Raw genomic sequence first — 12,489 nt, forward strand, 5'->3', positions numbered from 1 at the left:
CTAACTCAAACATCCAGTCTGTGTATCTCCACAGATGCGGCCTGACCCACTGAGTTCCCCCAGCAGCTGGTTGCTCAAACATTAAGCATCCTTCGGTGAGCTGGATGACATCTACCCCCAGCCACGGATCCTCTCTCCTCCCACCCCACCCAACCTCACTGTTACTTCTTTGATCTGTTCCACAGGGTAAGGTGGCCAGCCTGTGTCCGCTCTGTGTCCTCCAATGCCCCATCTGAGCTCTCTCGTGTCTTGTCCATGATTTCTAACATCCAGTCTGTGTTCTTTAATCAACACGCACAAAACGCTGGAAGAACTCAGCAGGCCAGGCTGCACCTATGGAAAAAGAGTATAGCCGATGTTTTGGGCTGAGACCCTTCAGCAGGACTGAAGAAAAAAATGTGGAATAGAGTTAAAAGGTTGGGGGGGGGAGGGGAGGGAGAATCAAGGCACGATTTGAAACTGGGAGGGGGGGTGAAGTAAAGAGCTGAGAAGTTGATTGGTGAAAGAGATACAGGGCTGGAGAAGGGGGAATCTGATAGGAGAGGACAGAAGACAATGGAAGAAAGAAAAGGGTGGAAGAGCACCAGAGGGAGGCAATGGGCAGGTAAGGAGATGAGGTGAGAGGGGGAAACGGTGAAGGTGGGGCCATTACTGGAAGTTTGAGAGATCGATGCTTATGCCATCAGGTTGGAGGCTACCCAGATGGAATACAAGGTGTTGTTCCTCCATCCGGAATGCGGCCTCATCGCGACAGTCTCATGAGAGTGGCCTCTCATTGCCATGACGGTCCATGGCCTCTACTGCCACGATAGATGCTGCCTGGCCTGCTGAGATCCTCCAGCATTTTGTGTGTTGCTCGGATTTCCAGCATCTGCAGATTTTCTCTTGTTTGTGTTCTTTAATGTTCAGTTCTCTACTGTCCCACCTATGATCTCTAACACCCCGTTCATTCTCTGTGTTCACCCTTCTCATTTCTTTTTTTAAATTTTATTTATTAAATTTTTAAGAGAATTACATAAAATGAATAGAATATTAAAATAGTGAAAAATTAATATTGACCCTCCCCCTCCCTTTAACCCTCCCCACCTTAGATCCCTATCTGAAAAAAAAAGAAAAAAGAAAGAAAGAAGAAAGATAGAAAGATTGCCTGGATATCGGAGGATCCCCACATGCTCCATGGAGTTCAAAATAACTTTAATTTTTATTTTCCCCAAATAATATCAGAAAAAATTTATAAAAATTGCATTGGCAGTAGCCAAAAAAGCTATTGCAGTTACTTGGAAATCAGATTCATATTTAACTATGGATCGTTGGAATAATGAAATATATAGCTGCATTCCACTTGAAAAAATTACTTATAAGTTAAGAAATGAATATGATATATTTTTGAAAATTTGGCATCCCTATCTACATAAGATAGGATTAAATATATAGGACCCTTCTCATTTCTGAAGTCAGCAATCAGCTCGTTCTTTTATTGATGTTGAGTGAGAGGTTGTTGTTGTGACACCACTCAACCAGGTGTCCAGTCTTACTCGAGTAAACTGACATCACCACCTGTGATTCATCCAACAACAGTGGTGTCATTGACAAATTTTCAAATGTCTTTGGAGCTGTGCTTAGCCGCACAAATGTGTGTACAGACAGCAGAGCAGAAGGCTTGAGATGCACCTGGTTTGATGGTCAGTGAGAAAGTGATGCAGTCTTTACTGACTGGGGTCTGCCAGTGAGGAAGTCGAGAATCCAGCTGCAGAGGGAGTTACAGAGGCCCAGGTCTTGAAGCTTGATGTGAGCTTGAACGGGATGCTTGTGTTGAACACCGAGCTGTAGTCGATGAGCAGCAGCCTGATGTACAAGTTCCTGTTGTTCAGAGTGAAGAGCCAGAGAAATAGCATCTGCTGGCAAATTCAAGTGGCTTCAGGTAATCCCTAAGGCAGGAGTTGATCCGTATCAAAACCAGCCTCTCAATGCAGTTCGATACGGTTGATGTAAACACTACTGGACAGTCGTCATTGAGGCAAGTTACCATGCTCTTGCTGGGCACTGAACTTTCATCCAGGGCTTCTGGTTGGGGGTGACTCAGAGTGTATTTGTCCATGCTCTTATGAAGTTGGTGATGACTGTGGCATATTCGTTTAGGTCCACTGACTCAAAACAATCCAGAACCTGCTCCTCCACCTCTTTCATCCAGCTCTCTGTCATCACCTCCACTGTGCTCCTCAGCCTCTGTCTGAACATAGGCAGAGGAAGCACAGCTGGGTGAACGTATTTACCAAACTGTGGGTAGCGATAGAGCGGGAGGCGTTCCTGATGGTGGTGGAGCGTGGTGCAGGTGATGTGTTGATAGTAGTTGGGTAGAAACTTCTTCAGGCTGGTGCACAACTTCATTCTTGTTGATCACAGCAGTTAGCTCCTCACGTTCCGGCCTGCGGTGAGACTAGACTGCAGTAGGTAGAACAGTCCGCACATCATTGCCTGATGTTCCAGGTGAGGGGAGAAGGAATGGGACAGGACTGCCACTTCCGCACTCCGTGGTGAGTTTATCATAAAGCAGATGCTGCTGACCATTCCCTTAACTGGCGCTGCATTCAGTCCATACACCAGATGGTAAATCCCTCGGGCTGGAGCACTGTGTCGGGAGAGTTGGGTGTGAGGCAGAGTCCACAGCAGTCCTTCTTCTCCCTCTGGTAAATCAGCCTTGCACTCAGCTCTTTTGTCTTGTTCTCCAGTGATTGCGTATTGGGCAAAATAATTCTGGGGGAAAGATCCCAAGCCTGCAACCCCCCACCCCCCCAGCATTATTTTAGCCTGGAACTCCGGGGAGATCTCCAGTCTGTCAGAGACTGTGGTTGCCAGGGAGGCCTTTGACAAAGTGGAGATCTCCCTGGTGTTTCCCAGCACTGGATGAGTTCTGCCAGATCCATTGGTTCCATCTGAGGGTCTTGGATCACTAATTTATTGAAACAATTTAAAAGCCCATTATGTCCAGCAGCAGCTTCCACTGCGTTTTTCACTTTTAAAAGCTCAGATCTGTAGTACATGCTTGTGTTAGTGTTAGCTGCCAGGAACGGGTCATCTTTCTGGAGCCCTCCTGGACTGCAGCTCTACCAAGGACCTGAGTAAATTCAAATGTCTGATCTTGTTTCTCCCTGTTGCAGATGGGCACAGTTCGAGCAGAGCAGACACCGGGGGAGACGGCAGCCGCTGTCTTCGGCTGAAGGGACAGATGAGATACATGCCAGAGTGGGAATCCATCATCTTCCTGGGGACTCCTGTGTAAGGTGTTTTGTGGCTGGTTGGAGAGTGGAATGAAGAAAAAGGCGCAGTTGGGAGAGCTGGGTTTGATCCCGACCCTGGGTGCAGTTAGTGTGAAGTTGCTCATGCTCCATGCCCAATTCCCCTGTGCACACCAATGTCCTCCCACATCCTAATGACATGCGATTGACCGGCTGCTGTAAGTTAGTAGGTTCTTGATTAGTCAGGGCATCAAAGGTTACAGGAGAATGGGGTTGAGAGGGATAATAAATCAGCCATGATGGAATGGTGGAGCATTCTTCTCCTATATGTTATGGTCTTGTAGGTGGGATTGCACCATGGGCTAGTATAGCCTTGATGGGATGAATGGCCTTTTTAATGTCAGACGGAAATATGGAAGAAATGCCAGTGGTTTGATGAAAGGCTGACTGTGAGACTCTGGTTACTTTTGTTACAGCATGGAAAGTCTCGGAGCCATGTTTAAGACTGGTCTGTACATCAACGATCTCAGCATGCATGACTCCAGCCGGGACCTGGTCCTCGCTGGGACACAGCAGTCCGAGGAGCTGAAACGAGCTCTGATACAGGCAAGGGGTGTGTGTGAGTGGGAGAGTGTATGTGCGAGAGAGAGTGTGAGAGAGAGAGAGAGAGAGTGTTTGTGTGGGAGAGAGAGTGTGTGGGGGGGAGAGAGTGTGTGTGGGAGATATAGAGCGATAAATTTGACTTTAATTGCTGGCGAAACTACAGTAAGACAGCTCCTGGACTGTTACGCTGTCAATGTGATTTGAGGAAAGGAGAGCATATGTTTCTCATACAGACACCATGGAATTTCGGGGGCTTGCGTATATGCGTGTGTTTGTCTTTGTGTGTGAGGTTTTATGTGACTGGGTGTGTAATTATGTGAAGGAGTGCACGTGGTTTTGTGTGTGCATTGAGTGTGCGTTTGTTTGTCTCCACTGCTTTGTGAGATATTGTTTCACTTCAGGAGCAGAAAAAGTCTAGCAAGCTGGAGGAGAGCATGAAGATGCTGGATTACGAGATGAAAAAGACAGACGATCTCCTCTACAGAATGATTCCCAAACCTGTGGCCAAGAGTCTGCGCAAAGGAGTGCCCTCAGTCAACACCTGCGAAGTAGGTCTCATTTCTGCACCGCCCTCCACTGGCTCTCAGACCTGTCTGTATGAATCAGCACGAGCCTGGTCTGGAACCTACTACTCAGCTGTTTGTCCAGATGCTGCTGAAATGTGAGAGTCTCTGCCTCAGACAGCAGGCAATAGGTTCCAAATCCCATTCAGCCTCTGGGAGAAAAAAATTCTTCCTCAGATCCCCTTCAAAGTTCTTTCTCATCTCCTTAAGCCCTCTGCTCTGGGATCACCTCTGCCACAGGGAAGCTTTCAACTATCTAGGCGATCTATCCCCCTCATGATTTCCCCTTCAGCCTTCACTGCCCAGGGAAAACAGACCCATCCTATGCAGTCTCTCTACATGGCTGAAACACTCCTTCCCAGGCCACATCCTGGTGAACAACGTCTGAACCCTCTCCAGTGCAGCCACCTCCTTCCTATAGTGTGGTGACCAGAACTTCCGCCTACCCAATCTTTTCGTAAGTTGTGCCAGGACTCCTGTACGCTTTCATAAATTATATCCATCATTGCTTTGCCCAAGTTACCAGCTGATCATTATCCAGCTATTCCTTGGAATTCACTCCACAACTTTTTGCCCTGTCATCTGGAAATGTACTAATCACACCTCCTATAGACATATTGTGTATAGCAAATTGCAGGAGTCCCAGCACTAACCCCTGTGGTACATCATTTGTCCAAACCTGTTCTCCACCACCCTCTCCCCCACTACTAAGTCAATTTTCAATCCATTTTGCCTTGAATCTTGTAGCTCAAACCTTTTCACCTGCCTTCCATTTTTTGATCTTGCCAAATGTTCATAACTGCATGTGAATTTTATCAACTGCACTGTTGCTGTATGTATACATCGCTCCCTATGCAGAGATTGGAAGGTTTTTGTAAAGTGAAGGGCTGAAGGTCGGCGTACAGAGGCCACAGTGAGGATGGACTGTTGGAACTGATGAGATTGCAGTCGATGACGGCCTCAGGAATGGCCCATGAATGCCTACCTGTCACTCACCCAGAGCCTACAGAACACCATGGTCCCCACTGTCACACCATTCCCTCTTCACCCCTCATTTTACAGCCCTCCCCCTGCACCCTTACATCAGCACATTTCCCCCTACACCCCTCCTCCACAACGCTCCCTCTACATGGACTCCTTGTTTAATGGTATGAGTCCACGGAATAAAAAAGGTAGGGAACCCCTGCTCTGCATCCCTCCCTTCACTCGTACCCGCACACCTTCCCCTACACCCAATGCCCCAAACTCATTCCCCTACACCCTTCTCCAACAACACTTCCCCTACACTGCCTCCCTTCACACCCCTCCCCCTACACTCAACATCCCAACATCCTCCCTTTCCAAACCTTCACTCAACCATTCACTCTCCTCTCTCACACCTTTCCCGATACACCTCACCCCACACCCTCACTCTCTATCCCCACAGCACCCACCACACCTCCCCACACCCATCTCTTCCCTCCCCATTCCCCAACCGGCTCACTCCCCAACCCCTCAGTCCCCTCCCCCATTCCCTGAGCCCCTTAATTCCTTCAATTTCTGACCCCCTCACTCCCGGAACCTCAACCCTCCCCTCACCACACTTCCTGACCTCATGTTGCCACCGGAGGTGGGGCTGTACTGATCTAACCTTGGGTAATATCCCTGGGCGAGTATTGGAAGTGTGAATAGGAACATTCGGGGACGATGATCACAACTCAATAAGCTTCACAGGATAAAGATAATCCGGACATGAAGCCTGGATCTGGGGAAGGGCACATGAGGGGATCTCTGGACATAAAATTGGAGTGGTGACTTGAGAGTGTTAAGTCTATACTGCCACAACGGAGTAGTAGGATTAAGGAGTTTTACTGAATCATATTATCCACGGTATACACAGCGCAACTTACAGTTCCTGAGCAACGAACCAACTCTGCCAAGACCAAAAACGTGCACATTTGGAAGCCCGCGCAAAAAAAAGAGTGCCTCCCATGCAAATGGTCTCCCGATCAATTCACCGCGCAATCAAGCGGCCGCACGCACGCTTGCCATATTCTCGCAATCCATCCAATACAGTTCAGAGGGCAAATTTTCTTTAGAGAATCTGGTGTCTTTCGAAAGTTAACTGGTGAGAGTTCAGTGGTAGGGAAGTTATCAGAAAATACCCTGCAGGGCAGATTAAATAACATTTGGATTGTCTAGAGTTGATCCGGAATGGTGTTGTGGGAGATCTTGTCAGGATAATCTGATTGAATTGTTTTGAAAATGTAACGAAACATATTGATGAGCATGGTTGATGTTGTCTATATGGACTTCAGTTAGATATTTAGCAAGATCCCAATGGAAGGCTAGTCCAAAATGTCAGAGACCATAGGGTCCCAGGCAAATCAGCTTAGTAGACCCAAAATTCGGTTGGTAATGGGTAAGGGTGAAGAGCTGTTCTATGGGTAGAAATGTGTGGAGCACAGGGATCCATCCTGGGACCTCGTTGACGATCTGGATGTGAATGTAGGAGGTGTGATGAGGAGGTTTACAGATGGCGAGGAGGGTGGTCTACAGTAATGTGATGATATGGATCCACTGGAACTTCATTCCCAGTAGGTGTGAGGTGGTGCATTTTGGGAGGTGCAATGAGGCCAGGATACAGTCCAGAAATGGTGCGGCCCTCAAGAGTGCTGAGGAACAGAGGGACACTGGAGCTCAAGGTCATTGATCCTTCAAGGTGTGCAGCACAAGATGAGAAGGTATCTGGATACCTACCTTCATCCATTGGAGTGTACAAGAATGGGCCATCAGATTATAACTTTAAAGGAGACTTGGACAGGGTTTAGAGGATATGGGTGAATGTGGGCAAAAGGTACACCTTGGTCAACATGGAACCATTGGGCTGTAAGGCCTGGTCCTGCTCCATAACTTTAGTTAGCCTACAGCTGGAGTGTTGTATGATCACACTCTGGGAAGGAGGTGACTGTGCTGGAGAAGGGACAGACTGCAGAGGCTAGTTTTGGGAAGGACCTGGTGTGGGCTCTGAGAGGCAGCCATAGGCTTTCCCCAGAATGGAAATGTCAAACCAGAGGGTACAGGTTTAAGGTAAGGGCTTGAGAGGGATCTGAACGAGAACCTGTTCTCCCAAAGGTGGTGTGAATCAGGAGCCTGAGGGAGCAGAGACTCTTACAATGTTTCAGAAGTATCTGGAGAAGCACTTGAATTATCAAAGCAGAGAACATATGGACCTAGAGCTAGCTAGTGAGATGAGGATGAATGAGTACTTGATGCAATTGGAATGGGTTTATTATTGTCACGTGTACTGAGATACAGTGAAAAGCTTATCTTGCATACTGTTCATACAGATTAGATCATTACACAGTGCATTGAGGTAAAACAAGGCCAAACAATAACAGAATGCAGAATAAAGTGTAAAGTCACATTGAAAGTGGAGTGCAGGTAAAGTACAAGATCAAAATGAGATAGACTGTGAGGTTAAGAGTCCATCGTATCATACAAGAGGTCCATTTAAGAGTCTGGTAACAATGGGATAGAAGTTGTTCTTGACCCTGGTGGTATGTGCTTTCAGGCTTTTGTATCTTCTGCCTGATGGGGAGGGGAGAAGAGGGAATGTCTGGGGCGGTAAGCATAGACATGGTTTACCAAAGGACCTCCTTTAGAGACTTGAGAGCAACTTTCCTCAGGCTTGTGTTTGACTTCACTGGAACAAATTAACCAACCAACGATGGACAGGTCAGAATGGGAGTAGGCAGCAGGAATAGTCAGCTTGGTCAGCACTGTAGGCTGGATTCAGGTCACCCAATCTGCCGTTGTTGTCTGCAACACTGAGGAGGCCGCACTGTGAACAGTGAACGCAGCCCACTAACACGTGCCTGGTCAAATGCTAGGGAACCGCATGTGAGATGTCCCTCTATCTTATGATGTGGTGGAAGAGAGATGCTGAGGGATGGAGAAGGACACAGAGAGGTGACGAAGGTGATGCTGTGTGTGTGCGGGGGTGGGGGGGGGGAACCTACTGTTTGATGCTGATTAATGTCCTGCTTCAGGTATTCCCGGATGTTACCATCCTGTTCAGCGATGTGGTGGGCTTTACTCGGATCTGCAGCCACATTACCCCAATGCAGGTGGTGTCGATGTTGAACACGATGTACACGCTGTTCGACACCCTGAGTGAGAAGCACAGAGTGTTCAAGGTCAGTGCAATCAAAAGGCCAGTACAGTGTTGTTGGGGAGGGGGGAACAGTCACAGCACAGACAGACGCACCCTTCTCCCAAACAGAATTGGCTCTGCCTCTGGCAAAGTGTTTCACTCACCTGTTCACACAGATACTGTACCTCAAGGGCTAACGCCTGTAACTGCAGTGCACAATTCACACATGTTTGTTAGTGGTACACCTGTGATTAGGGTATGAATACATTGGGCTGTACCTGGCTCCGATCCCAGGGGATTTGGGAGTGACTGGCTCCGATCCCAGGGGATTTGGGAGTGACTGGCTCCGATCCCAGATGTTAAGAAGTGGCTAGGTTAGGTTCCAGTAGAGTTTGGGTTGGATCTCTGGAGGCAGAGTGTGACGGGGAGTGATTTAAGCAGACAGGATGTGAGTGGCATGGTTAGGAGATAGGGTGTGTCACAGAGGACTCCCAGCAGAGGGGTGGGAGATGGAAGAGTGGAGAGGAGGTGACTTGGAGAGATCTGAATAGATGTGATGATACTGTTTGTTCACTGTGGTTGGGGTTAGATCTTTGATGCCAGATAATAGGGTTGCATTCCTGCAGATGAGGGGGCACAGGGAGTGATCTCATTCGATGGGGTGTGACAGGGATCGATTCCAATTGTAGTGATAGACTGAAATGATCCCAGTAGTGTGTGACTAGGTCAAGCTCCACTTGATTGTATGTGACTACATGATGATAGGGTGGGTACAAAAATGATGGCGGTAGGTGCGAGGAGCCTGGGATTGATCCCAGGAGTTATAATGATGGTGAAGTGTCCCAGGAGACAATGTGTCATGTAGTTTGTTCCCAGTACATAGCGTGAGACTGTAAAAGAGCCCAGTGGAATTGGAATTGGATTATTATTGTCATGTGTACCGAGATTGAATGAAAAGATCATCTTGCATACCGTTCATACAGATTAGATCATTACGCAGAGCATTGAGGTAGAACACGGTAAAACAATAACAGAATGTAGAATAAAGTGCAACTACAGAGAAAATGCAGTGCAGTCATATAACCATATAACAATTACAGCACGAAAACAGGCCATCTCGGCCCTTCTAGTCCGTGCCGAACGCTTACTCTCACCTAGTCCCACTGACCCACACTCAGCCCATAACCCTCCATTCCTATCCTGTCCATATACCTATCCAATTTTACTTTAAATGACAATACCGAACCTGCCTCTACCACTTCTACTGGAAGCTCATTCCACACAGCTACCACTCTCTGAGTAAAGAAATTCCCCCTCGTGTTACCCCTAAACTTTTGCCCCCTAATTCTCAACTCATGTCCTCTTGTTTGAATCTCCCCTGCTCTCAATGGAAAAAAGCCTATCCACGTCAACTCTATCTATCCCCCTCATAATTTTAAATACCTCTATCAAGTCCCCCCTCAACCTTCTACGCTCCAAAGAATAAAGACCTAACTTGTTCAGCCTTTCCCTGTAACTTAGGTGCTGAAACCCAGGTAACATTCTAGTAAAAAAAAATAAAAAAACATGAAATGCTGGCAGAACTCAGCAGGCCAGACAGCATCTATGGGAGGAGGTAATAACGATGTTTGGGGCCGAAACCCTTCATCGGGAGTGAAGTAACATGGGATGGTCGAGGGGGGATAAGAAATGGGGGGAGGGATAACGTAGAGAGCTAGGAAGTGATAGGCTGGAGGGAAATGGGCTGGGGGAAGGTGGAGAATTATGGGAAATAAAATAGAAAGAAAGGTAGGGTTGGGGGGAGAGATTATAGTGATGGGGGAAAAAGAGAGAGAAAGAGAACCAGACTAAAATAATAGATAGGGATGGGGGTAAGGGTGGGGGACAGGGGTATCAACGGAGATCAGTGAGTTGAAAGTTCATGCCGGCAGGTAGGAGGCTACCTAGGCGGGAGATAAGGTATTGCTCCATTGACCTGCGTGTGGCCTCATCTTGACGGTAGAGGAGGCCATGGACAGACATGTCGGAGTGGGAACGGTCTGTGGAATTGAAGTGTGTGGCCACAGGGAGATCCTGCCACTGCTGGAGGACCGAGCACCGGTGTTCAGCGAAACGGTCTCCCAGTCTGCGCAGTATGTCTTATTTGGATTATTCCTACCAAAATGTAGCACCTCACACTTATCAGTATTAAACTCCATCTGCCATTGTTCAGCCCACTCTTCTAACTGGCCTAAATCTCTCTGCAAACTTTGAAAACCTACTTCATTATCCACAATGCCACCTATCTTAGTATCATCTGCATACTTACTAATCCAATTTACCACCCCATCATCCAGATCATTAATGTATATGACAAACAACATTGGACCCAGTACAGATCCCTGAGGCACACCACTAGTCACCGGCCTCCAACCTGACAAACAGTTATCTCCACCACTACTCTCTGGCATCTCCCATCCAGCCACTGTTGAATCCAAACAGTCAGGTGAGATCAAGATCATAACGAGGTAGATGCTGAGATTAAGAGTCTGTAATGGCTGCAGGTGAGACACATCTGAACCGATAGCGTGACCATGAGACATCTCAGTTTATATGATGAGACTGGCACTGAAGCCATCAGCAGAATGTCAGCAGATTGTTCTGAGTAGATCGAGTGTTAGAGTTCCAGTGTCATACGACACGGTTTGGCTCTCTGAGAATGCCAACTGCGAGGTGCTGGCGCATGACAATCCTGTCGCCCAACATTCAGCCTGTGCCAGCTGATTCCGGTGCTGACCTGAGTCAAGCTTGTGAGAGTGTGTGTCTGACTGCCCGTAGGTGGAGACCACTGGTGAGAGTGTATGTCTGACTGTGCCCGTAGGTAGAGACCATCGGTGATGCGTACATGGTGGTGGCTGGCGTCCCCGAGAAAACCAAGTTTCATGCCCATAACATCTGTGACATGGCACTGGATATGGTCCGGTCTATTGACCATCTCAAGGACCCATCCACAGGGAACAACATCCAGATCCGTGTTGGTGAGTATCTTATCTCTGGTGGGCTGGTTGAACAGAAATTGGTGGACCTGGAGTTGCAGGTGGTTCGGGGTACTGTGGTCCTGTGGACAAGCAGGGTGGTCACTTCAGTTGAATGAGGCTGTGTCACTCTGTGGAGGATGACAATGAACAGACCTTTATTTTGAGGGAGCAAGGTCTTCCTGTGATGCAGCTGTTGTGTCTGGTACGTATGAGTGGGTGGGAGCAATGTTAACAGCCATGTTGCACTCATCTTCTCAGTATTATTTTTATTTGTGCAGTTTGTCTTTCTGTACACATTGCTTGTTTGTCAGTCTTTGTCTGTTTTCATAAAATTCTGTTGTATTTCTGTTCTATTGTAAATGCCTGTAAGAAAATTAATCTCATGGTAATCTGGTGACATGTATGTCTTTTGATAATAAAATTACTTTGAACTTTGAGAGCATTGAGAATGATCGGGATAGTGTGTTGAGGAGGTGCAGGGAGTGCCTGTGGGATGTTTGGGTCTGGTGTGTAGGTGTTGTCAGTGACCATCATTGCTCTGACTGTCTCCCCACTGACAGTTCTAGTGCAGACATGCTGTACGCGGGTATCTTCCTGGGTCCACTGAGTAGAGGGACATGAGAGCCTCTGTGGGATATGTTTCTGCTGGTGTAGGGTTGCTGTTTGATCATAAGGACAGTGAGTACACTTCAACCTTCAGTTCCAGCCCTGTCCTGATGTCCCTGCTGCCGTTGTTGGCAGTGTACCCTCACATCTCCACCCAGCTATACCATCGCGGTGGTTTACCCCAAATTTTGTCCACTGCTCTCAGTAAATCACAGGAAGTATGGCAATTAGCAGCAAGGTAACTTAAAGCATCAACCTCTCTTTGACGACAGAAAGCCGCAGTGCAGATCGCCAGCATTTTGGCAGTAACGTCATTGACGGCCTGGCTC

General features: G+C 47.7%; 1 protein-coding gene across 2 annotated transcripts in view; it reads left to right on the forward strand.

Moving 5' to 3' along the window:
* The window catches only part of LOC140741095 (soluble guanylate cyclase 88E-like), a 51,421-nt gene that overhangs the window by 23,876 nt on the left and 15,056 nt on the right, over window positions 1-12,489 (forward strand). For both annotated transcript variants that reach the window (XM_073070832.1, XM_073070831.1), the window contains exons 11-15: window positions 3,159-3,276; window positions 3,713-3,842; window positions 4,241-4,387; window positions 8,434-8,580; window positions 11,398-11,554. In XM_073070832.1, coding sequence (XP_072926933.1) covers window positions 3,159-3,276; window positions 3,713-3,842; window positions 4,241-4,387; window positions 8,434-8,580; window positions 11,398-11,554 — 699 coding nt within the window. The remainder of the gene's footprint in view (window positions 1-3,158; window positions 3,277-3,712; window positions 3,843-4,240; window positions 4,388-8,433; window positions 8,581-11,397; window positions 11,555-12,489) is intronic.

This window comes from Hemitrygon akajei, chromosome 18 (genome assembly GCF_048418815.1).
Source record: "Hemitrygon akajei chromosome 18, sHemAka1.3, whole genome shotgun sequence".
In the NCBI taxonomy this organism is placed as follows: Eukaryota; Metazoa; Chordata; class Chondrichthyes; order Myliobatiformes; family Dasyatidae; genus Hemitrygon; species Hemitrygon akajei.